This window comes from Phalacrocorax carbo, chromosome 1, assembly GCF_963921805.1.
Source record: "Phalacrocorax carbo chromosome 1, bPhaCar2.1, whole genome shotgun sequence".
Classification (NCBI taxonomy): domain Eukaryota; kingdom Metazoa; phylum Chordata; class Aves; order Suliformes; family Phalacrocoracidae; genus Phalacrocorax; species Phalacrocorax carbo.
This window is the reverse complement of record NC_087513.1, coordinates 163147491-163173319: the sequence shown is the minus strand read 5'-3', so window position 1 is coordinate 163173319 and position 25829 is coordinate 163147491. Positions and strand designations below refer to the sequence as shown.

Below are 25829 nucleotides of genomic sequence, written 5' to 3'. Positions count from 1 at the left end.
AGACTCTGTGACCTCTCAGGGCAACCGGTTGTAGCGTTTGACCATCCTTATGGTGAATTTTTTTTTCCCGAAGTGGCTGCTTTGCCAAGGGTGGTGGATGGTTTATTGCATATTTAAATTAATAAATAGGTTAAATGAAAAAGAATAAATGAAATTAGTTTTAAATAATCATAAAAAGCATTAACTTAATTTAGAACACGTCACATAATGCCTAAATTCCACTTTACTTGTTCTCTTTTAGGTAAAATTTGAGAAAAATTGTAGTTTCAAGAAATCTGTACCTTTTAATTAAAAGAAACCACCTCAAAGTTTAATAACTAATCTGATTCAGCCCTGTAAAATGTGAATGCTTTTATGTTGCTAGTAAAAAAATTTGGTGTAAGTTACAACTGAGGATAGCAACAGGAAAACATGGCATTTTTTTTTTCTCTGTTTGTTCTGCACTAGGAATAGAATTGTATTAAACGTAATGACCTTGCTGTGACAAATGTGTTCTCAAATGAAGGTCAAAAAGAACAAAAAATAGTTCTGATCAGGAAATACAGAGCCTGAAGCCAATCAGGAGGATATACGGTTTAACGTTTTACATTTTCAAGGAAGAAGTGTGATATCTCTATGTGTATTTAATGTCACTGTCTTTAATCATTGCTAGAAGCTAAACAACTATAGCACTTTCCCGTTTTTAACATCAGTGAATTAATCTTTGCTGCAATAACAACTAAACCAAAGTGTACACCAGTCCTGGAATTACATAAGGAGAGAGGGAGAAATAGGCTGTATGAAAAATTGCATGGCAGGACCCTGTAGCTCTGTTCATCCACTGGCTGGTGTCTGCCCCAGCTGCCGCGTGGCCTGTGTGGGTGAATCTTCCTATCCCTGTGCTGGAGGGGAACATCAGGTGCCTGGAGCTTAGTATGGAGTTGAAACATGGCCAGCACGCAGGCAAAGACTCCCTATCTGGGGAGTGCTGCTGCATCCCACAGCTAAGATGTGCCTAGGGCCAGGCAGAGTGCAGACCAACAATCACCTAACAGAATTTGTGCTTCCTGAAGAAACCATGCATGAAATTCTCGTGAGATCCCATCACCGTGGTGCTGACAGGGCCAAAATTCAGGAGCCCCTTTTCTCTACTGGTGTGCTCTGATTACTGTGCGTTGCCCTTCTGCATGCAACTCAAAGCAGGAAGAAAAGCAATGACGACATTGCAAGTTGTGAATTATCAGCTTCAAGTGAACACTCTGCATATTTCGGCGGGTTGCTTCATTAGTTGGGTTTTGTGTTGTCTTTCTTGATTTGAGGCTGCTGCTATCCTTTTCTCTAAGGGACACCAAGCCAAACATTTTACTCTTGACTCTTCAGTAATAGCTGAGGCAGTTTAGCTAACCGCCAGTCTCATATCTCTGATTCCCCCACACCCACATACACACACACACCCACACACCCCAAAAAAAAAAACCCGCAGAGGAAAAAGAAAGAGCAGAGGATGTTTACAGATGTCATGAACAAAAAGAAGAGTCATTGTCCGTGCTTCAGTTGGATTAAACTTACTCCAGCCACTTACAGACCTCGCTTCTTCATTTAACAAGTCAATGGCACGTGTCATAGAGGGAAGTCAGAACAGTTGTTTTTTAATACTTTGAATACCATGGAAGCACTTCTGTGATGACCTAAAAAGGATATACTTGATATTTCAGACTAGTATTTAAGATCATAGACCTAGTTTAAAACTATAGTCAGTGAAGACTGTGATTGATCTCTGCGTATGTGCCCCTAAAGAAGAGCTAGAAAATCTAAATTCGTGTTGATGACATTAATACAAAAGTGTCTAATTTTAATTTTTAAAATTATCCTTCTGATTCTTAACGCTTTTCAGATCTACTAAAATAGCTAACCTAGCCCTGAAAATCAGACTTGAGTGTATTTATTATGTTCCACCTGCAAATTAACAGTCAAACCATCAAACTTTTTCTGCTTTTAAGACTTTCTATGCTTTATTAATTCATTAATTCTGTTTGTGGCCTTGAAAATGTATTCAATTTTGATATGCCAACTTCTTTATCTAAGTTTATCTCTGGAAAATGTGTACATTGGACACTTCATCACTGGAGAGAAGCAAGTTGTGAAAAGTGCTGCAGAGTGTGTGAGTCTTCAGAGTGACACTGCATAGTTCGGTTTTCTTCATAATCAAGTTTTCAGCTCGTGAAGAACAACAAGAAAGTCCTAATGCAGACAATGCTTAGTAAAATTAATCTAGATTAATTTATCCTTCCCTTTGTCATTTAATTCCGGTTCAGAGTACTGCTTTGTTTGTTATTCTGACAGATTTGTTGGATGCTTATAATAATACTTAAAATTTTCTGAGGTTAAGAAGAAAGTAAGGATAGTTAGGCATATTAAACTTAAGTATGAAATCAAGAAATATTAAAATTACCAGGAATTGTGCTAGAAAAAAAATTTGTATTTTATATAAATATATAATTATATTAAATACTTGTGAAAGAGAGGTACATGACATGAGTGGATTTGGGTTCTTGGGCTGCTTCGTGAAATTGGAAGTGAGAGGAGCATGTTGAGAATGATTGCTTTCAATGTCTGGTAGAATATAAGGGTCTGGAAGTCAAAGCCATCATGAGGAATCTCAGCACTAACAGTAAACTTAAGAAGCACCTTGTAGGTAGAGTGGAGAGACCTTTTTTAGAATGATGTAGGGGCAGTGGGTTATCTTCTGGATATCTGGAAATTAAATAATTGTCCCCATAAAACTGATGCAGCTTTGAGGGAAAGTTAAGCTCAGGGCTGTTCTCAGTTATCTTCTGTGTCAGTCTCTTAAGAAGGTGCTGAGCATGTTTGTTGACAAAGATGGACTTTGGGCAAGTTCAGACATGAATTTAACACGTATCACATAGCAAAATTTCTAATAGCCCTAGAGGTCTCAGCAGTGTAGGAGTTCATGATTTAATCCAGATGTTAGTCTGATTAGGTGGACTGATGAAATGATGGATTTGTACCTAACTGTTCAGCTTCTGTTTCTTGAGGCAATCTTACAGGACAAAAATATTCTCTTAATAGGATATTTCCATTGTAGAGTCCCAATTCAGTTGTGCTTAAATTAATGGATATGTTAGTTGCCAAATATAAGTTTGAGCAGGAGTGTTAATAGTGGTGTACCAGACATCTCAAAATTCATGCATCTGGGTTAAAAAAAATCTGTTCTAAATTTGAAGTATCACAAGTGACCTCTGTCCCCCCTGCACTTTTTCTTCCTAACTCATGCTGGCTAGAAACTTCCTTATGAAGATAAAAGACTTTCCTGGAACAGCAGAATTGGAGTTTTAAGAAAAAACAAGTACTGCAAAGAATTGTAAAATTGCTGGTTTGTCAACATGAGACCAATGGACAAACACCAATAGATTGGGTTATATGACTAATTCTTCCTTTTTGGTCTCTCTGCTGACCTCTTTGAAGGTTAGTAAAGAGAAATCATATGCACAAATAAATAAATAAAAATAGAGAGTCTATTTTTAAATAAGCAAACATAAATAAAACCTTTCGTTTTCAGTAAAGAACCTAAAGAGCATATACAGGGGAGTAAAGAATACAGTAAGTCTGAAATTGGTATGCCATTGAAATGTGTCCAAACAACTTAATAACATGGTTCCTCTCTTTTACAGTGTCTGTTACGTGACTAGGTAGCTGCCTGCCTTTTTTTGACAGTAGTGAGTTGGTTTTTGTTACAAGCAGAAGATAATATTCAGTAACCAAAAAGGAAAAAAGGCTGTTGTAATGTAATGCTTTAAATATTGCTACCAGTATAAACATTTTTTCTCATGATGTTTGTCAGGTGTATTGCTGGTGGCATACTACAGACTCTACCTTGGCTTGTCTAATACTGTGGTACTCTTTGTGTGATAAACTCTTCAAGAACGGAAAAAAAAATGGGGGGTGGAGAGAGAGAGAGAGAACTGTATGTCATATCTGTGGATAGACCTTTCTGGTATGATGAGTAAATATTGCTGCAGGTTTATTTTTCATTCCTTTAATTTGTTTGTAGGTGTCTGGTATGTTAGTCCAGTTTGCTGCTTGCTGTTTTAACAGTATGTTATTTTAAAATTCTCATTTGCTGTGGCTAATATTTAAATTAATTAGGATTTGGTATGACAACAAATGTATCTAATCACAAGCAAGAGGATTTAAAAGGATTAATAGAAATCTGCAGTATTTTATTTCCTTAAACAATGTCAAAATATATATTTTTTGCATTAGAGTTATTGCACCTGAAGTTATATGTGGTTTATATACATGCATTATAACTCACGCCTGGAACAGGTGGTATTAACATAGCTTTAATCCTTATATTTCTTCATTTAAGTCCTGTACCACAAATCTGTTCTCATGACCCATTCTCTTGAGTAACCTGCTGTCTCTTTCTAGAACCAAAGTTTGTTGAAGCCATCACCACTGCTCTGATAAAAAGATTTAACTTTTAAACAAGTGTCGTAAGAGCTACAGCGGTAGCTTGCAGAAACACAAACTTTCATGTAGTTCAGGTTCCAGCTTTGCCTGTTTTAAATCCCAGATGTGGCCAGCCTTAAGCACAAGCACCTAAGTGGTTGCTTGGGGTCCCATGGCTTGGTCCGTTCCCACTGCTGCTCCTTCCCCCCTTGTTACTGAGTTTTAGCTGCTCTGCATCAATTCCCCTCTTCAGAGGAGCCCGTACCCAGAGCAGCTTATCGGAATTATACTGCTCTTACGTGATGTAGAAGTTTCCATATCTGCTTTGTTTTATCTTGGGCTGCACTTTGGACTATAACAGGGCATGCCATTATTTTGTGAGGACCGGTGGGATGAGAGGAAAGGAGGCTTCAGTATTTTGGGGGTGGGGTTGGTGGTGTCTAGGACTGGGAATGTAGTAATGCTGTAGGAATGTAGGGATGGTCAGCAGTGCAGGGGCCTCGGTTTGGAGAGCTAATATGGATTGGGAGGTTGGAGTCAGTGGGGTCAGAAGATTGAAATCTGGCTTGGGGAAGCATGGAGCACGCAGAGGAGAGGGAGGCTGTCTATAGATAGTTACATGGATTTGGAGATTGTAGAGCATTGGTGAACTGTATTTTTAATACTCATAATAAAATTATTTTAAGATGATCATTAATGTTGCTTGGAGGCAAGTAACTGTTTAAGGCTGGCTCTGACACTAAGCGTTTTCTTTGGCGTGCATAACGTAAGTACTAGAGTAGCTAATAAATAGATAATTTAATAGACCGTCTTAATTTTGTAGCTTTATTTTCATTCTTTGGCTGAATTGGAATGTCAGAGGATGGAATATGTAAGTTTTCATATGGGAAGAGATTGTAAAGGCAGCCAGCGAGGAGAAATTACTTAGTTTGTAAATTGTAAAAATGTACGTACTGTAGGACATGGACATTCTGTTTTTAAATAAATGATGAGGATTAATAACTTTCAAAAACATCAAGCTGTGTGAGGCAAAAGATATCTTGAAGCAATAGTATAATACTTAAATAAAATTTCTTAATAGTCACAGAAGTTCAGTGATTCATACCTGCTTTGGAAGAGAGTTTTTAACCCTCTGCTGTGATAGTGAAGGTGTTCAGCTTCCTGGACTGTGGCTTGTAGGTGTACCAATTGCTGTGTGTTAAACTGCTACTGGAAACCACTTCAAAGAGATTTAGAGATATCACTTGCCTTAGTTCATTTTCACATGCAGAGGTTACGTTTTTATTTTTGCATGCTACCATGAAGGCAATCTCCGATTTGTGGATTCTGTATGGTAGTAGGATTTCTTGAAGTATCTACTGCTTTTCCTTTAACCTAATGATATTTACTGCTGCTTATGTGTGTGAAATAGATTTATTTCAAGGCACATATTTTTACCATATACACTTTTCTTGTGTATATAGAGTCAAACTTTTGTCTTCATAAATATGGAATTGATATATTCCTGAGCAGCACTTCTCACTAAAATGGATTAGTTTTGCCTGAAAACTTGTGTCATATGACCTAAAGCATGAAGCAGAAAAGATCCTTTAAAAATTAAGAGAAGTTCTGTAGTATTGTCATGGTTTAATCCTAGCCAGCGAAAAAGCCGCACACAACCACTTGCACGCTTCCCTCCCTGGTAGGATGGGGGAGAGAGTTGGGAGAGTAGAAGTGAGAACTCATGGGATGAGGTAAAGACAGTTTAATAACTCAAATAAAAAAAGGTAAGATAATAACAACAACAACATACAAAGCAAGCGATGCGTGATGCAATTGCTCACCACTTGCTGACCTCGGCCCAGCCAGTCCCAAAGCAGCAATTGCTGCCCCCCAGCCAGCTCCCCCTAGCTTACACACTGAGCATGACGTCACATGGTATGGAATATCCCTTTGGTCAGTTGGGGTCAGCTGTCTTGGCTGTGCCCCCTCCCGGCTCCTTGTGCGCCTGGCAGAGCACGGGGAGCTGAAAAAAGCCCTTGACCAGCATAAAAAGTACTTAGCAACAACTAAAACATCATTGTGTTATCTATGTTATTCTCATACTCAATCCAAAAGACAGCACTATACCAGCTCTAGGAAGAAAATTAACTCTATCCCAGCTGAAACCAGGACAAATATTTAATACTGAAGGTTCAGATGTGTCCTTTTGCACCTGCTTTGGATGGAGGGACCAGGAATTGCGAAGATGGAAATCAGCAATGCCAGAAGGAAATGTTCAGCAAGTCTGAGACTGTATGACCTGCAATTAGCAAGGGAAATTTGTTTATTTGTCAAGGGAATCAAATTACTTCTGGGTAGTATTGCAGAAAAAAAGTGTTCATGCAGGACTTGGATAACTCTTTTTTTATGGTCCATATTATTTACCTATTTCATTCTGGTCTTGTGCTTTTCTAAATGTGATTTCTAGGGAATCTTCTGGATCTTTTCTACCTGTCTAAATATGACACAGTGGGTTCCTGCTTCAGGACTGGGATTGCTGTATGTAAATAATAACATTTTTTCCCACTGTGTAGCTGGGGCAAAGTTCCAGGGCCAGGAATCCTTTCTTTAAGATTGCTTCAACCAATACATGGATAAAGAGGCATAAGTTTGATATAATGAATTTGAAGTTTTTACTATTCCTCCAGAATGTTACAACCCAGCCCTCAGTAGCTTAACTTTTCTTTCTTAGCTTTCTGGAATATATTATTTAAAATATCTAATTTACATAAGATAACTAATGGAATATTTAGGGTGCAAAATTTGTAAGGCCTCCCTTTCTCCATAACTATATTCATACTACCTTAGAATGATTTATCAGAGAAAAATAAGGAGGAAAAAAAAGATTATAGAGGAATGTTAAATCTTGTAGGTTTAGTGGTAGGGAAAGAATAGGTTAAGTACAAAGAAGTGGTGTAAGAGCAAGTATAGAGGCAAGGGTGATGTGGATTTAAGTTTTGACTTGTGAATTCTTACTTTTTGTCTTATGATCATGAGCTTCCCTTTTTATCTATTATGAAGAAAGACTACATAAACATACAACCACAGAATTAGAATTTGTCCACAAAGCAGATAAAAAAAGTTTTTCCACTGTATTTGCTAGAAATCTTGTGTTATCTATTAGTGAAACAGTGTGTCTGAGAACAGAATTTGGATCAGACAATTAAATTTTGTATTAATATAATATAAATTCTCACAGTTTTCTTCTTGCATGAGATGTTGGTTTCCTCATTTTAGAAAGCATTGTTCAGATACAGTCTAAAAAAGGTTTTAAACACCAAATGATAACAAGGAAGGTGAATAAAGTATTTTCATGCTTGATTATGCTCCAGTTACTAAAAAATATGAAACAGACAGCTGTTATAACAGTACTGAATTGCTTCTCTTCAATTTCAGTATGCCCAAAATTTGAAAAGGTATTCCTTTCTAGGAACATTTCCAGACCTGTTAGTGAAGTAGTGGATCGGTATGACAGGTACATGGGAATGTCATACATCGGAGAAAGACACACTAAGAGAGATTAGACTGGAATTTAGGACTGCTGCTATCAGGAATGGGCTTTCCACTGGTGTGTCTGTAATATTTAGCAGTAGTTAGCTCTTTCCGGTCCAAGATTTACAGAAGAACAGGAGTGCCAGCCACGAGCTGGCCCAGCGGTTCACTATTCCAGATGATATACAATGCATATCCAGTGTCTTTTACCAATGTTAGTTAGCAATAAGCAATACTCACAGCTGGAATGAGATTACAGTGTCAGGGAAATGATATTATATGACATTAATTAACTGTAATAACCGTACTCTTTCCACAGAATTTCAGTTAGTATCCCCTTCTATTTTTTGTTTAACAAGACCAGATGTCTTTAAAGCTTTGAGTATTTCTTTTATGTGTCTCTATGTTAAAAAAAGAGTAACTGTTCTCAATGTATTTGTGCACTGTGTACTTCTGTTTTGTAGTAATCAGTGCAATTACCTCTTTCTGTAGGAGTTGATCTCCAGGTTTGTACTTCTAAAAATCCAACATGCTGTACCAAAAAGATGGAAGAAAGGTATCAGACTGCAGCAAAGCAAGATATTCGGCAGGTGCTCCAAACATCAAGCGCTACACTGAAATTTTTAATATCTCGTAATGCAGCTGCTTTTCAAGGTAAGGCTTTCTGCTTTTTGTTTCCAAACTTGTTCATACTTTTCTTGATTTTCATCTGGGATTATTTTATGCATATAATAAATTACCTGTTAATTTTTAGTTTCTCCCTATGCTTTTGTGCTTTCAGAGGAGGAGTATTAGATCATGCAGGTGATTAGAAACTGCATTGCTTTGGGAATTTGTGACTTTTAAAAAATGACACTTGAGAAAAACAAAGAAATTGCTTTGATCTAAATTGTAAACAAGTAACTTGTCTTTCCTCCTGAACTTCTTTAATTTGGATGATACTAAAATGTAAAATTGTTGCCTGGAGTGCTACAAAAGAGAGATTTTGTTATTCCAGTGTTTTCACCCGCCTTGTTCTTTGTCTTGGGTAGTTTGTTCTTGAGGTTCGTTTTTGGGTTCTAGTTTTGTAAGCTTTTGAGTTTCTAAAAAAAATTTTCTGAGTTTCTAAAAATAAATAAAAAAGAACGGGTGGTTGAGTGACAGTTGCTCCAGTGCACAATAGGAATCTTTCTGATAAATTAATAGTTATTTGGACTGGTGGTGGGATTGCCTTTTAGCAATTACCCTGCACACTATTCAGTTTTTCTCTGAATTATGAGGCATAATGCAGATATTGGTTAGGAGCTGGGAAGATGTGAAAAATAGTGCCAATATGAGGTTGTATGTGATAGAAAGGGATATAGAATTCACAGGTGTTGAGGACAAAGCCCTACAGTTTTGTCATTTGCCTATTAATGCGTACTTATGGCCTTTACAACCACTTGGCTGGACAGGATAAGACGGTAACTTCTGGTCACCCTCTTGTGCTTAACCTGTGAAGCTACAATGGTTAGCAGAATGAAAACAACTGCCTAGGGTCATTAAATGGGCATCAACGTTGATTAAAGCCTTGCCTTTTTTAAATGTAGGCTGTTTAATGCTAAAAACAAGTTGCAGTTGCCCTCTGCCTCCTGGGAGTATCGCCATTTAGCCTGCCCACTGCAGCTGTCAATGGGTGTCATGATCAGGAGATCACTGGTAAAATGTGGAAAGAGATCTCTCCTTCCCTCTCTTCTGCCTTCTTCCTTCCAACTTCTGTATATTAGCTGTCTTTTTTTGCACCATAATAGTATAATATGTTGCAAACCTAGGGTTGTAGACTCTGTAGAGCTTGGTAACTAGCTGTACTTCCCTTAAGTGAGGGTTGTACTCTTCTGCCCTGGTGTTTTAACACCTTCTCCTTTCCTTCTCCCCAGAAAAAAAAAAAACAACAACCAATGCACAGAAAAAAAACCCTAGGTATCTAGATAACATACTTGTGCAATCCCAAGGTTTCTCAGTCTTCACAAGAATGGGATTTAAGTGACATTTAAGTGAAGTTAAGTGAAATCATGACCCAGAAACTACATTTCTGTTGCTTTTATCTCCTGAGGGGCTCAGTCAGTGGGGTGTTTTCGGAGTGTGTGCAGTGTACATCTCCCCTGTAGGTGCCTTCTCCCTGAAAAATAGGGGTACACACATGCCTTTGAAGAGGAATGGTTGTGCTTCCCTTGCATACGATCGGAGCAGTGATTCAGGGTGTAGGTTCTAGGCCCTTCTCTGCCTGTAAAGACTAAAATTTTATCACCTGCTAGTTCAGGAGGATGCCCTAAACACCAGTTCAGAGGCTAATGTGGGACATACGCACTTTTCACTTTCCCAGTAATGCCATTTAACAGTGTAGAAGGGAATTCGAGAAGCACTGACCCAAAGAAAGGAGCCTGCCTCTGTAGCTCAGTGATGATACGTCCTCCCTATAGAGGGATGGTTTCAAGACTGCTTGAGAATTACAGTTTTTCATTTTTTTGGTGGAACACATGTGAGCAGTTCTTGTTGCAGGAATGCAAGCCATGCTTCCCAAATATGTAGCCTAACACTAATTACTTCTCCCACTGGTTTTCTTTCGTCATTTACTTTTAAACAGATATTTTCAAAGCATATACTTTAAAGTATATTTATTTTATATACTATATGCACTTCATATATTTTTGAACTATGTACTTCAGTAATTTTTTCTTTAATTTCCTTTCATGTAAAGAAGTATTGAGGCCGGTTCTGTATAATATCTTTATCAATGATCTGGATGAGGGGATCAAATGTGCCCTCAGTAAGTTTATAGAGGGTCCAAAGTCAGGTGGGAGTGTCGATCTGCTCGCGGGTAGGAAGGCTCTGCAGAGGGATCTGGACAGGCTGGATCGATGGGCTGAGGCCAATTGCATGAGGTTTAACAAGGCTCAGTGCTGGGCCCTGCACTTGGGTCACAACAACCCCATGCAATAATAAAGGTCACTAGAGAACTTAAGCTATATGATGATCATGTTTCAAGACAGTTATTTTGACACTCTTACACATCTCTGCATGTTTAGTATTTATTATATTAATAATAACTGAGAAACAGATTGTGAGTTCTGTACAGGGATTGCTCTAACGTCTCCATTCAAGTGGTGACCATTAAAACAAATGCTTTTTAACATTTATTTTATATGCTATAGACCTATATATACACACACCCCCTCTCCTTTTGCACAGTTCATGCTGACCCTTTTCCTTACCTCCAAACAAAAGGAACAAGTGCCACCAGGGTCAACCCTTGTATAGTCACAACACAGTGTGAGTTTCCATGTAGGGGAAAGAAAATCCCCAGAGTTTGTAACTTGGAGAGGAATTGAATAGTCACCTAAGAATCTGGTGATTTGGAGTGGGATGGAGCTCTGCGCAACGGAATAGTAGATCTTGTGTCACTTCACTGTTCTTCAACATGGAGCACTCATAAACCTTTAAAAAGTGGCAGTGAATGAGATAGAACAAGCAGCTTGTGTGGTTCAATGGGAAATTTAGAGATAATAATTAGGTTGCAGAGTCTGAAAGCAAATGGACTTTTCTTTGTGCTCCTGTATTTGGCAACAGTAGTGCTGTACAACTGATTTAAAAATGTGAATGTGGCAACTTGTCACCAGAACAGTGGACTTGGCAAGTATGCTTCTGTAAGAAAGAGGTAATAGACCGAATTCCTCAATACAGCATTTCCTGACACATTTACTACTCTGTAGGAAAACTCTTAGGCCTTTGTGATTTAAGTTCTGGAGTATATTGAGTCAGGTTTTTCTGGTGCAGTTTCATGTTCTTCTGTGAAATTATTACTACACAATAGATCAACGTCCCCTTCATCCTAGACCAGAATTAAATGAAGTCCAACTGTTACATTGTATTGTTTGAGGTCACAGTACAATTACTACATTTAAATATGATAACGTTGTAGTCAGTAGCTAAAATAAATTGTGTGAGCTAGAAAATGTGTTGAAATCTTCTGAGCTGCTTTCTCTGGTAGCATGGCAAGCCACAAGAAATAATGGTATATCTGTTCATCCTTGTAAAACTAAATCTGCCCTGGCGTATCTCGCTGGTGGTTTCAAATGATACATTGCCCTCTAGATTATTTGCTATGTGAAGAAATACTTTGAAGTTCCAACATTTTCTTCTTTCTTGGCTCCATAATCCTTTATGTTTTAAGTGTGATACAAGTAAGCTAAAATCCAAATACCTGTGAATCCCAACTTCTGTTAATTAAATTAAAATGAATGATTCTATTAAAAGTCAAAAACATTGACAGGCTGAGACCTGGTTGTCACTCTGTTGTTATACTGAGGGATGCAGGTCTCAAAAATCTCTCTGGTTCACCGGAGTTACGCTCCTTGTTCTCTGTTGCTCTGCAGACCTTCCCCATAGCTACGATCTTGTTCCCCTGTGGACTGAGGAAGTAGGGAATTTTAATAATGCAGGAAAATAATTATACCCGCTGGTTGGTCTAAGGAGCAAAGCTGTTATACAAACCTTGTTAACTTCAGAAATCATCTGTTCAGGTGGTATTTTGGTTCCTTTATAATACCAAAGCAAGATAAACAGTATGCTAGTAGAACTTAGAATTGGACCCAGTATGTCTCTACATACATAAAACACAGCATTAAGGGGCTCTTTTAAGTGCAGAAATGTGGAGATTTAGATTAATACTTAAAATTTCATTATTAATCCTGAGTTTTATTTCTGTATTGCAAGTGAGTCTTTTGTCATTCTAGAGGGATTTACTTCCACTGTATCTCATTCTTATCTTTTAGATACTTATTTGCATACATGGCATTCCTGGGGTATATACGTAGGGGTTTAATGGGCTTCTGTAATAACAGTTTTCACCACATCAGTCTTTTCTTAAATTGTTTTTTTTTTAATGCACACTTGTACTCATGGAGTCTTGTCTCAGTCTATGTTTATTTACCATCACTTCATTATTTCTCCTAGTTTCAACAACACCTGAGTTACAATTAAGCTGATGTAGGTGCACTGTTCAGACTCATATACTCAATGAATACTAAGATTTTTTGTAATCATATTTTTGTTAGTACCCAACTAACTACTGTTTTGCTTTATGTCTGTGTAACACACTGATCAATGTAGGCATACGCTAATTTAGAACTCTTACACTTTGTGTAGTGCTCATACATTAGAAAAAAACTGAAGTACAAATTTAAAGTATTATTCCGTTGGAAGCAGTGGCTATAGGGAGTCTTAATTTTCATAGAGCTAGGGATGCCTGCTTCCTGCTTATTTGGAGAATTGTGGGAAGCTGGTTTGCTGGTAAAATGTAGGAGGTTAAAAGAAGACTGAACTCCAGCAGAAGGGGGCAATATAAAGTTGGTAGTTTAGAATGAACGTTTAGTGTTGTTTCAAAGATAGCATTTTCTGTAGCCTTTTAGATTTCCAAGACTTCTAAGGACATGTGGAAAAACTTTCGTTTAGTGTTTTTAGCCTCTCTGTTAAGAACATGAGAAAACATCAGCGAGTCAAATCTCGTTGAAAGACAGAACTCAAAATAATCTTGACAAGTTGGAAACACAGTCTGAAAAACATGTTCAGCAGGAACAAATGCAAGGTGCTATTTTTAATGGGGGAGAAACAGTGGAAGACATAAGAAGATGGGGCATAACTTGGAATTGATCTGTTCTGTAAGAAAAGTTCTGGGAGCAATCATGGATCAAAAGCTGACAGAAGTTGGAAGTCATGCTCTTTGTGAGAAAGGCAACTACCATTGTAGGAAATACAGCAGAGAAGGTTTGTGAACTGAAACTTTTCTGTTTTGCACTGATAAACTGGAGAACCAGCGTTCAGTTTTGGGTAGTTTACTTGAAGAAAGTCATGGACCAATTGGGAGAAAGAGAGCAAAAATATACTCTGAAATCTAAGGCTGTAACTTAAAGAAATGGACAACCCTAGTTTCTTTAAAATGAGAAGCCTGGGGAAGAATTAGGCTATTCCTTCAAAAACTTCTGTGGTAACTACATAGAAGAAAGTAGTTATCTGCTCTGTGTCATGCAGTGGGTGAAAAACAATGGTTTCATACTGTAGCAGAGGAAATGTAGGCTCAATATGAGGAAATATTTTCCAATGACAACAATAAAATGTTTTTGATTAAACTTTTGGGGGGTTTCCATGACCAGAGGTCATAGAAGCAAGCTGGACAAGACAACAGCTGCCGTATGTTGCAGAAATTACTGATTCTGCTTTGGGGCCAGGGGATAGGTTAGACCGCTCAACAGGCTTTTCTCAGCCCTATGACAGGCTTAAAATATGATTTACAAAAGAAGGAATTGAATGTTTTAACCAGTTTTAAGCTTAATCTATGGGTACTGTGATCTGGCGAAAAATGGGGAACTGATTCCTTTCCAAGAAGATAATACAGTTCTCTGCTATAACATAATGGAATGGACTGCTTTAGATGTAAAGATGCTTGCAGATGGGTTTAAATTTAGAATATTCTATTTCAGTATTAAAAGAACATGAATTTGTTCAAAACTTTGTACCTGAAATATAATTTCATTATTTATTATTCTTACAGTGGAACTGTTGTGTATAGAACTACTAAATATGCACACTGTCACTTGAACAGATACTTAGTAATTACACTGTTATGAACTGCATATTCCACATGGGAAATTCAAGGAATTTTGCAGTTTATTATAGAAAGCATTATTTTTAGACCCTTTTTTTTTTTTTAAATTGCAATTTAGTGAGTCTGGCATACTGCTTAGGAGAAATGGAATCATCTGCTGCATTTTCAAAGGCTCTGTGAGAGGTAAAACCAATTTTCTTTCCTAGCAGAAGTAAACTAAAATTGCATGGTTTCAGGTGGAATTTTTAAAGATAGATGCTTTTACATCTAAAGCATGTAAATCTAACTGCATTTTAAGTGACATTTTTAATTAGAAAACCATCTTGTCAAAACAGCAAATAGGAAAAGTGAGGGAGGGTAGAATTGCATCAAGTTGGAATTAATCAAATAAACATTACAATACATTATTACAAAATTTAACAAACCAGATACTGACTTTTTACTGTACATAACTACACCTGTACTTTAAAAAGTAGACGATGAGTAATAAAGTGAGAATTAAACCAGGAAGTCTACAAAAAAAGAACTGAACAGCAAACAAAAACCTGGAAGGAGATTTTCCCCCTTGGAGAAAAAACTCTGAAGTTAATGCTGGATACCTTAGGGCATGTCAAACATCACTGGGAACCTATGGTTAGCCAACTGAACTGAGCCCAGCGTCACCCTTGACTGCAATGGAAGCTTGGAGACTTAAATTTCAAATATTTAGTTACCTGCTCTGAGATGTCTGAAGCTGTGCCCCAATGTGTGTATTATACACACCAAAGTAACAGCCCTCAGAAGTCCCCTACTCCCTGAAACCTTCCAGCCACCCTGTCTAATGTAGCTCAAGGGCGTGAGTGAGGTCTGGGAACACAAGCAGGTTATTGAGCAATAAGCTAATATTTGAGTTTCTGGCCTATCAACTACTTGGAGGTGACTGCTTTTATCCTGAAGGAAACGAAAGCTGGCTTACTGCTCAGAGTGAACGACTTCCTTCCTGCCAGAGGGGTAGAAATGTGCAAGTAGATTCTGTACACGGAATGTGAAACTTAAGTGAAACCCCTTCACTTATCATTTGCTTAAATGCAAAATAGGAAGTGATCATCTGCTTTTCTTTCTGTTCTTTTTCTGGAATGGAGCAGAAAAGTACGTCCATCTCATGTCATGAAGTAGGTGACACAGTGATTTTAACAGTGGTAATGAAACGAACATTTGCTAATATTAAATAGGTTATCAGCAGGCATAGGTAGCTGTACTTTGAGTCTTAAAAGAGCTATTGATACAGGTATTGCCAATTTTTAATAAATCTACAAACCTCAGTTGGCATTAAGGGTTTGGACTGAGGTCTGTGCAGGCTAGAGGAGTGGCATGATAAAGATCTGCTGATCCTGGACTTCCAGAAGAGAATGTTTTATATTCACTCTGTAAGTGCATTTAACATGCATATGCATAGCAGTCCACAATACAGAATGTTACAGATTTTCTGTAGGTCAGCTGCATAGCTGTACAGCACATGTACAGAAGCCATTTATGTAGGACTTTTGGGTAGTGTCTAAAAATACAGCAGATTACTGAGGAGAGTCAGCTGTTTTGTGTGTTATTTTGCAGTGTTTCACTCAGACTGCCCTGTTGCAGATGTTCTGGTCTGTATAGCTACTTAATATTCATTGGGACAGAAGCAAAGTGAAAAATTAGCTCCGTAGTTCAGTGGTTAGGGTACTCACCTGCAACAAAGGAAGGTTGCATGTTGCTGCTCCAGTGAGTATTTTTAATTGTTTGTATAATCTATAAATATAGTCTGCACTAGCATAGTTTCACCTGCCAAGCCTGAATTACCTTAGAACAAGTGTTTCTTCAAGACATGTATGAACTCTGGGCTGGATATACTTCCAGTTTTGCATATCCCACCAGTTTTGTTGTTGCCCTTTTCAATGGGTACTGTATGGTCACCGGGACTTGAAAAAGAAGGAATTTTGTGCTGAATGGGAGCCAATTAACTAGCTTCTCTTAAAGAACAAAGAGAGGTGCATCTAAATTCCAATGGATGTTCCCCTCCACTAGCACCAGGGTGATAGCTGTGGGCTGGCTGCTTGTTTTGAATGAGATAAATTTGTGCAAAGTATAGCATAGGTGTTCTGTGGAGTCAGGCTTATTATGTGGCTGACAAAATTTCTTTCAAACCAAATTAATATGTTATTATTATACTGGAGTATAACATGTCTTCGTTCTGTGCCTGTGTAAAATGCAGTATGTATGTATAAATACATTTATTCATTGTTAGATATATAAAAATAATTAAATAATTGAAGTATTCCTTGTTCTTTATGTTGTATCTACAAGGTCTTTGTGATTTGTTAGATGGGATAATGTAGTTATAATTTGCAAGGTTTGTAGATGTACAGAATGGGAAATAGAAATTTTAAGTTATAGCATGGCTTTGCATTGTGCTCCCATTATTTCATGGCAGTTTTAAACTTAAGTAGTTTGTAAGCTAATTTTCTTGCTTTTGCCTAATACAGTTTTAACCTCATGTTATTTTAAACAAATTGCTGGTGACGTAAATTATCTGATTATCACCGAGTATGCAGTTTTGTCACTCCTGATATGTTACTTCAAAGCTGCAAGCAGGAATCCTGTAAGAAAAGTAAGGCCTAGTTCAACCATATTGAAATTCTATTTACATTTTAATTTGCTTTCTGCTGTGTGACTGTGTTACACTGAGGCTATTACCTGGCTCAGTGGTCCCCACAGACCATTTCCCTTTCTCATTCTGATTTTATTGTAAATGATTGTCAGCATAGTAGAGGAAACTGCAAATTCAATTTTGATCCGTCCCATGAGGGACCTGATTCTTCATGACTTATTCTTGTTGTTTTTAGAAAAATTGAAGTAGCTATCTAATTTAAGGGTTTCCTTCAGAGTAGAGGATTAAAATCTGTAATTTCTTTTATGCAAGGCCTTTTCCTTTATTGTGTTATTAGGTAGAAGCTAATGTTTAAGGAAATTTTGTAGTTATTACCCCCTTGGGAAAGATTTAGTTCTTCGTTTAATATTTCCATTTCATATTTAATGGTTTGTTAAGCTGGCTTTTTTTTCTTTCTTTTACACCTGGTGATCATAAACCTGCTGTTTTCTTTTAAAGATAATGTTTTCTTGAGTATTTATTATAATTTAAGATTTAAATATAGTCCTTCTTGCACTCACTGCACTTAGTCCTTAGCATGAAACAGATTAATGACCCCTTTGGTTTAAAGAATTTTGCTTTCTCTCTCTGTGCTGTGTTACTGTGAGACAAAATAGCCAGGAAAGTGGTAGGTGAAATAGTGTGAGGTTAGAAGGGGACCAGGAGGAGAAGAGAAGGTAACTGCATAATAACAAAAAAGGTTAGTGATCTAGTGCAGTGTGACCCTCCCAGAGGCAAAGGTACAGTACTTCACTGGGATGAGATTCAGGGCTTGATTCAGCTGCACAACAGGCATCTATCTAGCGCTGTTTTAGCTGTCATAGGGTGTCCTGTCTGTCCCCCAGGCTTGCCTCTACAGAGAGGTGATGGTCCTGTTTGTCCTCTGTCATATCTGCTGATCCCGTGGAGAATGTCCTCCATAACCTCAAGAAAAGCAAATGACACTATATTTTGTGCGAATGCGAACAAAATTTGCGAAATTTGCGAAATTTCGAATGCGAAATTTGAATGCGAAACATTCAAGTTCGCTCTTTCAAACTGTAGGTGTCCACATCTAGTGTCTACGTGTGAGGTAGGGGCATTTGGTCCCATAATGGTCAAAGAAGATAAGATCAAGTATGTCTATTTTAAAGGGAGTTAAGTAACTCCAATGAATACACCTACATTAACGGTGTACAGGTTTTACTTACATAAACTGTATATAGTATATATTTTAAAAGTAAGGGACTAAGTTATATTAAAGCTTTAGACAATGTCACTGTTACAGAGCAGTCACTGGAGCCTGAGGGGGAAAAGGGAAAAAAATATTGCAATTCAAATTACTGCTCTTCAGGAACATCACACTTTTTGAATTAGGTACAGAACAGAAAAAGTAGTAGGGAGAAAAAAAAAAAATCACGATTGTAGGTTTGTTCTTGCTTCTAACTACAGATTTGCTTCCCTAGCTGAAATAGTTCTTTGATACTCAGCTTCCCTCTCTGCAGTTGCTATGGTACCTAATGCAACTGTAACAGGATCATGCTGTCAAGCAGATTTGAGAAGATGCACCCAGGCTCAAGTTTTTTGCATATCTTCTTAAAACTCAGCTCCAGTCAAGAGCACTTATACTAGTGGCATAAATAATTAAAAATATCCATGTCAATTAAAGATCTTTAAAAAGTGTCCAAGCATCAGTTTATGTCTGTGCACTGGTCAAGACAATCAACTGGGGAATGGATTAAAAAAACCAAACAACAAACCACAAATAAAGAAACCAGAAATTAAAAAATCCTAAAAAGCCAAACTTTAGAGAAGTAATGAGAAAGAGTGTAGAATTAGGGTGTTAGGAAGAAAGAAAGAGAAGAGAGAAAGGGGGAAATAGGTGTGGTCTTTTTCATTTCTTCTTTTCTATATAACTTTACACCCTCAGTTCCCTCAGCTGTGCAGTGTACAACCATAACCAACAGCCTTTTCTTGAAGAGATTACAACCTAAAATGGCTCGAAGTATCAGAAAGGAAGGGGGAAGTCAAAGACAGTATTAAGAAATCAGTGTATCCAATTAATCAGCTGGTTGCCATAGAGAATCCAGAAAGTTTCTTTTCCACTCTTCAAATGCGAACACTACTATTTTATGTAAGCTGAAGAAAAGAAAATCAGATTGTGTTGCAGAGACTATGATTCCTTTCTTCTCTACGTCATCTAGCTCTAAATTTCAGTGAAACCCATTACTGTTAGAAGCTGTAAGGAGTAGTTTCTTAACTTGCTCTGTTTACATGCAAGTACCTGCTGGAGCAGTGAAAGGAGGACAACCATGGCATTCAGAATACACAGTGATAATTCAGAACAAGTGATAGGTTTTTTAATTATAATTTAAAAATGTAAAATCTCATACAGTGTGTGAACAGCATTACAACATTTTCCTGAAAAATTAAAATAAAAATTCTTAAGACAAAGAAAAGTCTATCTGGTGCTCAGGCAAAATGAAGCACGAAAAACATTCTAAATAGAGCATGTCAAGTTTAATTAAAGTATAAGTAGTTTCTCAAAAAAAGCTAACCTGCTTCTGTTCCCATAATGATATAGGAAGAACTAAAAGTAGTTACCCTGACTGCAGACTTTAGAGTTGGCACAAATTCTGGGGAAAAACAGTGCTGGTTTGTTCTACAGCACTACATCTAGATTTTCCATTGCCTTAAACTTTGGAAGTCATACCTAGCTATTTAATATGGAGATGCAATGTTAGCAGCATTCTATTGCTGTCGCTTTGATTCCACTTTCACAGAGTAAATACTCAGTTATCGGAAGAACTCGGTATGTGAATCCAGTCAATGTGAGCTATGAAGTAAATCTACACTGGTAAATGTGGACAGGCAGCAGCAGGCGGCTGATCCCAAAGAGGGGGTGCACCGGTCTGCTCTGGGCTGGCCCGTCAACGTGGCAAGGCCGGGGGAAGCTGGGTGCAATGGACCGTGCTCCCCGCACTGCCCGTTGCCTGGCAGCCCCCAGAACTCCTAAGGGAACACCAGCTTTGGGAAGGTGGTCTCAAAGCTATCGGGAAGAGGTGGGTCACTTAAATCCCTCAAGTTGTGCCGGGAGTGGTTTAGATTGGATATTAGGAAAAATTTCTTCACTGAAAGGGTTGTCAAGCACTGGAAGAGGCTGCCCAGGGAAGTGGTTGAGTCACCATCCCTGGAGGTACCTAAAAGATGTGTAGATGTTGCACTTAAGGACATAGTTTAGTGGGGGACTTGGCAGCATTAGGTTTATGGTTGGTCTCAACGATCTTAAAGGTATTTTCCAACCTAAATGATTCTATGACTCTGTGATCTTCTAAGCAGGGTGATTGATCTCTGGCCGTGAGGAGGTACCCAGCTTGGTTGAGGTGCATGTGCAATATCGAGGCATAAGCAGTATCTAGTTCAGTGCTTCTGCAGCAGATGAACAACATCTATGTGCATAGGCTTGAGCTGTATCATTTGCTGCCCTTATGCTCTACAGCGTGTGATTATTTTCTTTTTCGCTTTAGGATGTCTGAAATAATGATGGTAACCCATTAGAGTGGTGTTTTTAGAGCATGGCATCAAACGTAACCACCTTGGGTGGGGGGCAAATCATGGTGCTTGAGTGGCAAAGGCTGCTGGAACAGTGATGGTGAACTGTATAGGCTGTAGGGAGTCAAACTCATCTATACTGCTTTTTAGTCCCAGGTCCCCAGAGTGAATTGGGGGTTTGTTTCAGTGGGTCAAGGTGCCTCACATCAATCTTAGGAGCAAACTGGCATTTTGACAGTACAGATGAACAGGGTAGATGGGAATGAACTGGGGAGCTGACTTGCTCGGCCTTGTATACATAGCTATACTCTGCTAAGTCTTCCAGGAAACTTTTGACACAGTCCATCAACAAAGGTATTTCATAGACAAGATAAATGACATAAAAGGTAACGGAGAATATCCTTGCATAACTGAATAACTGGTGGGGGGGAAGAAAAAACAAGTTAGCAAAAAAGTATGGGAGAAATTGTTGATTCTTACAGTGGAGGGAGATCACCAAAGCGTTCTTCAGGGGTGTTTGCTGTTCAACATAGAGCAAAAAAAAACCCCACCAAACTGGAAGAAGGAACAAAAAGAAAAGCCATGCTCGTGATCCTAAGTTATACAGGGTAATATAGAAGAGAGCCAAATACAAAAAGTTGCAGAAAGGCTTTACAAGACTGGCTAAACAAGAATTATAATAGTAAATGAAATCCAGTAAAATTACATGTCAAGTGATATGTATGGGGAAAATAAATACTGTTTCTTGTATAAAATGATAGTCTCTGGGTTGACCAGTAATAACATCTTGTGATTACAGTAGGTAATTCTGTGAAAAACACAGCTTGATTTTCTGTAGTAGTTAAAGAAGTAAATAGCATATTAGGAACTGTTAGAAAAGGAACAGATAACAAAGCAGGAACCATTGTATGTTGTTACATAAATCCATGTTTTCCAGCATTTTGAATACCATGTGCAGAACACTACTGACATAGGCTTTGGAATCCCTTGTCACTGAAGCTCTCTAACTTCTAAACAGAAAAAAAAAACCCTCAATATCATCTGTCAGGAAAGTTATAGTTGTCATTTATGCTTTCTGGAGGAAGAATGAGAGATTTGATGACCCCTCAGAGTTGCTTCAATCTGTATTTTGTTCTGGGGTTTTATTTTTACAGCTTATCAGTAGCTACAATATTCTGGGTACTAAAGAGATCTTTAATAACTGAAGCCGTAACAACAGCCGGTACCTGGGAGCTCAGCCAGATGGACTCAGATGAGAAATAAGCTATAAATTTTAATAGCCAAGTTGATTAGCCACTGGAACAGGCTATCTATGGGGGTGACAGAGTATCAACCCCATCTCAAGATCTTCAGGTTTAGTATCAGCTTTTGAAGATGTGCTGTAATCAAATGCCAGCCACTGTCCTATTTTGTAAAGAAATATTTTGCAGGCCCAAGGTGTGTTACAGCAGTCAGATTGTATGTTCCTACTCTAGTCTTTAAAGTGGTGAGTGTGAACATATGAAGGCATTCATCGTAGTATAGTCTGGCACTGGAATGGTTCCTTGAAAGACGAATAATGTCAATTTAATCAGAAAACTGAATACAATCTACCCCACACGTATCCCCTCACAGTTTTCTTCCTCATGCAGAGAGTTAATGGAAGACCACTGAGTTATTCAAGTTCTCCAGGCATTTTTACAACTAAGTGGGATTTAATGGGGTACGCGTATCATGAAATTCTTAAGTATAAATACCACATCAGGTGTTTATAGTTGCTCTGAATTCTCTTCACATGTTTTATAAATTTTTTAAGGATCTTAGGACCCAGGCATTTTTTTATCCCTAGTGAATCCCTTGGATTGCTAGGCTTAGGAGTATCAAGTCATGTTGCACATTTAAGTCATGAAGTCACTTTCACTTATTTCTTTCAACATCACAGACCTGTACCCCACTGACATTATTGCTCTGTGCTGTCAGTTTTTGCATAATTATTCATTAAGGCTTTTTTTAAAAACAGATAATTCCCCAAATTTCTTCCATTTCTCTTTGCACGCTTCACCATGATTCATACTGTCTAATTGAATTTGGCTCCAGCCTCTAAGAAAGTAGTATCTAGAGCCTGAGATCCATGAAAGGAACTCCAAACCATCAAGTTTTACAACAAAACTGGACTTGAAAGATTTTGGCCAACACGTTATTTTTTGGTCACAAATGGGAAAAGGTTGTTTATGACAACTACTTTGTTTCTTACCAGGCTAAAGTACTTTCAGCATCTTGAAATCTTGCAATGCTTTTATTTCACCATGAAGAGCACACACACCCCCCGCCCTCCCGAGTCCTCTTCAGGTTATCAGATGAAATCCATAGCATACTATAGGGAAAAGATAAATTTGGAAGCAGGCTGCCATGACTTGCTATTACTTGTTAAATGAGTCTTTACCTTACATGAAATAATATTTTGCCTCCTTTCTTTAGCAGGCTAAAATTTAACATGCCTTACAAGTTACCTGCATATTAAGTGAAACCAGGTTATTTTTCATATGTGATTCTCTAGTGAATATTATTTTTATCTGTTGTTTGTTTTTGGTTTCCACTTTATCTTCTGTGGTTCATGACTGTTACTATGGTAAGTGTATGGGATTGAGAACATGCCTAGCTGAAGGAGGTAAACAAATGCTAGGATGACAGAATATTACTTTTATATCATATAAAGTATCATTAAAATTCTAATTTTTGCTGGATTGTATTATATAAAATAAGTTAGGCGAACGTTTGTAGATAAGAGATCATTTCACTTCTGACCTCTATTGAGTGGATAAACTTTCAACTATGTTTTTTGAGCTCTTAAAAAGATATTACCTCTGTATGCAAATCCTGATCTTATCTATGTCATTAGGTCACCAGAGCTGTAAGAACAGTACCATATTAGATAGCATATTTTAGATATATAAAAAATAATCCAAAGAGAAGAATTCTTGTACTCAATACTGTCTCAATTAAGTTCTACTTCAGGACTTTTTGAAAGAGTGTTTTGCTTTGTCCATTCCCAGATCTATTTCCAACACCGGTATCTAGTTGCCATGTGAAGATCAAGGCCTGTCTAATCTAGTTGTTGTTACTAACCAGGTAAAGTTATGCCTCTGAGGACCTTTGAGAAATGCATTAAATGAAAGGACTAGCATTTTTACTTGTGATTTACTTTTTTGTCTTGTTGCTTTGATAAGTTTTCAAAAATTTGATGTAGCAGCTGCTTCTAAATACTTACCATCTCCCTTTCTGTTCAGGGAGGGAAAAGGTGCCTACCTAGAAATGGACACCAGGGGGACTTTGACTCTGTTTTCTGTACTATTTATGTATTTTATTTTAAATAGCCAGTGGATTCAAAACAACAGTAGAAAACAGAATGCTTCCAACACTGACATGGCATCCTTGTGCTGTGTCTTGGAAGCAGGGACTAAACAAGTAAGTTCTTCTGCCCTTATCTGAGTTTTTGATGGTTAAGCTAGAGCTTGTTTTCTTCTACCTGCTCTCCTTCCTGCCCTGAGAATCTTACATCCCAGGCCAGAGGCTGGCTGGCTGAGCTTTCACAGTAGTGGAAAGTGTTTTCTCCCATGCTGCTTGATAATCCCAAGGAGGAGCCTCATCTGGCTCTTTCCAGATATAAAAAGGAGAATTTATCTGTTTCCAGACTGAATCCACTTGATGTTTGGAAGTGTCAGTGTATGTACGTTAGTGGTTTCATCTGTTTACCTATGTATTTATTACAAGCTTAATACAGCGCCAGGGTTTTTGTAGTAAGTTTTAAATAGTTTGGTTTGAAACCTGGCAATTATTCTTTTAGAATTAGATCATACCAAACAATAGTTATCTTTCAATAAAGTGCTAGTCTGGACCACAGTGTTCAATTCTTAGTAATACCGTAGATTTCCTACATGAACTAAGAAGTCATTTAATCACTCGGGGGGAACACAGTCTGTGTAATGCTTACCTCAACTTTCAGTTAAGCAACTAAAAGTGTAGCTGGATTCTGGATGGTGATACAGGCCAACTACTTTTCAACACTAACTCACTATGTGGGTGCCTAAACTGAATAGGTATGTCTGTTCTTGGATGTATTTCTGCTTAGAGAGAAGAGAAGGAAGTAAAGCTGGGTTGTTAGAATAGAGGACAGGAGAACTCAGACAGTCTGCTCTGTAGTATTGTGTGGGTGCATTTACATTAGCAATTTAGGTTGAATTAAGAGCCCCTTTTGAAGGGATTCTCCCAGCTGTCCTCACGGACTCTGGTTTGCATCACTCAGCAGATGCATGGTTCACAAGCTTGACTCCTTACATGTAAGTTTAAACTGAAAGATGCCTTTCAGGATTACAAATAATTATCTCCAGCTACTAGTGGGTATGGGATCTGTGGGACTAGAATTTGTCTGAAATAAAGTCCTCCAAAAATTTAAGTAGTGTGAACATGGAATCATCTGCACCAACAGTTTCACTCTGTAGATCCATTCCTATTACACCACAGAGCTTGCTAATGTACGTAGCTTATGTGATCTTGAGTAGCCCCACCCAGTGAGGAACTGGCCATCCTTATTACCGCTTTTGAAAGTGAGATTATTTAGCATTTCTGGAGATCGAATTCTATTTAAGACATCTTCTAGCACTGAAAGAGGTAGCTTTGAAGCAGGCTAAGCAGTTCATGTGTTTTGCAGTGAGCCTTTCACAATAATAGATTTTGTGCATTATGGAAGTGTAATAATCTCTTTGGGTAAAATGATTGCTACTCAAATAATAGAGGAAAAAATACATTATATTTGAATGGAAAATGAGAATTATCTGATGAGAAGGATGTATATTCCAGCAGGAATGTGGTGAGGTAAGTAGTTTTCACAAAACTACTTTTGCACAGAATCTTTTGATATTTCATAAGTGCCAGTGGTCAGGATATTGATTTCAAATCTCCTTTTCACAAATTAGGATAGTATATTGTAATAAAAATAGGGTTACATGAAGGCATAAGGCTCTGGAGGGCAGAAAGAAAGCCGGCCCACGAAAGCTGGTTGATATTCAAGGT

At 37.9% G+C, this 25829-nt stretch overlaps 1 protein-coding gene across 4 annotated transcripts in view; it reads left to right on the top strand.

The window, feature by feature from the left end:
- Nucleotides 1–25829, top strand: part of GPC5 (glypican 5) — a 773121-nt gene that overhangs the window by 12441 nt on the left and 734851 nt on the right. For all 4 annotated transcript variants that reach the window (XM_064440689.1, XM_064440690.1, XM_064440691.1 and 1 more), the window contains exon 2: nucleotides 8458–8619. In XM_064440689.1, the coding sequence (XP_064296759.1) occupies nucleotides 8458–8619 (162 nt within the window). The remainder of the gene's footprint in view (nucleotides 1–8457; nucleotides 8620–25829) is intronic.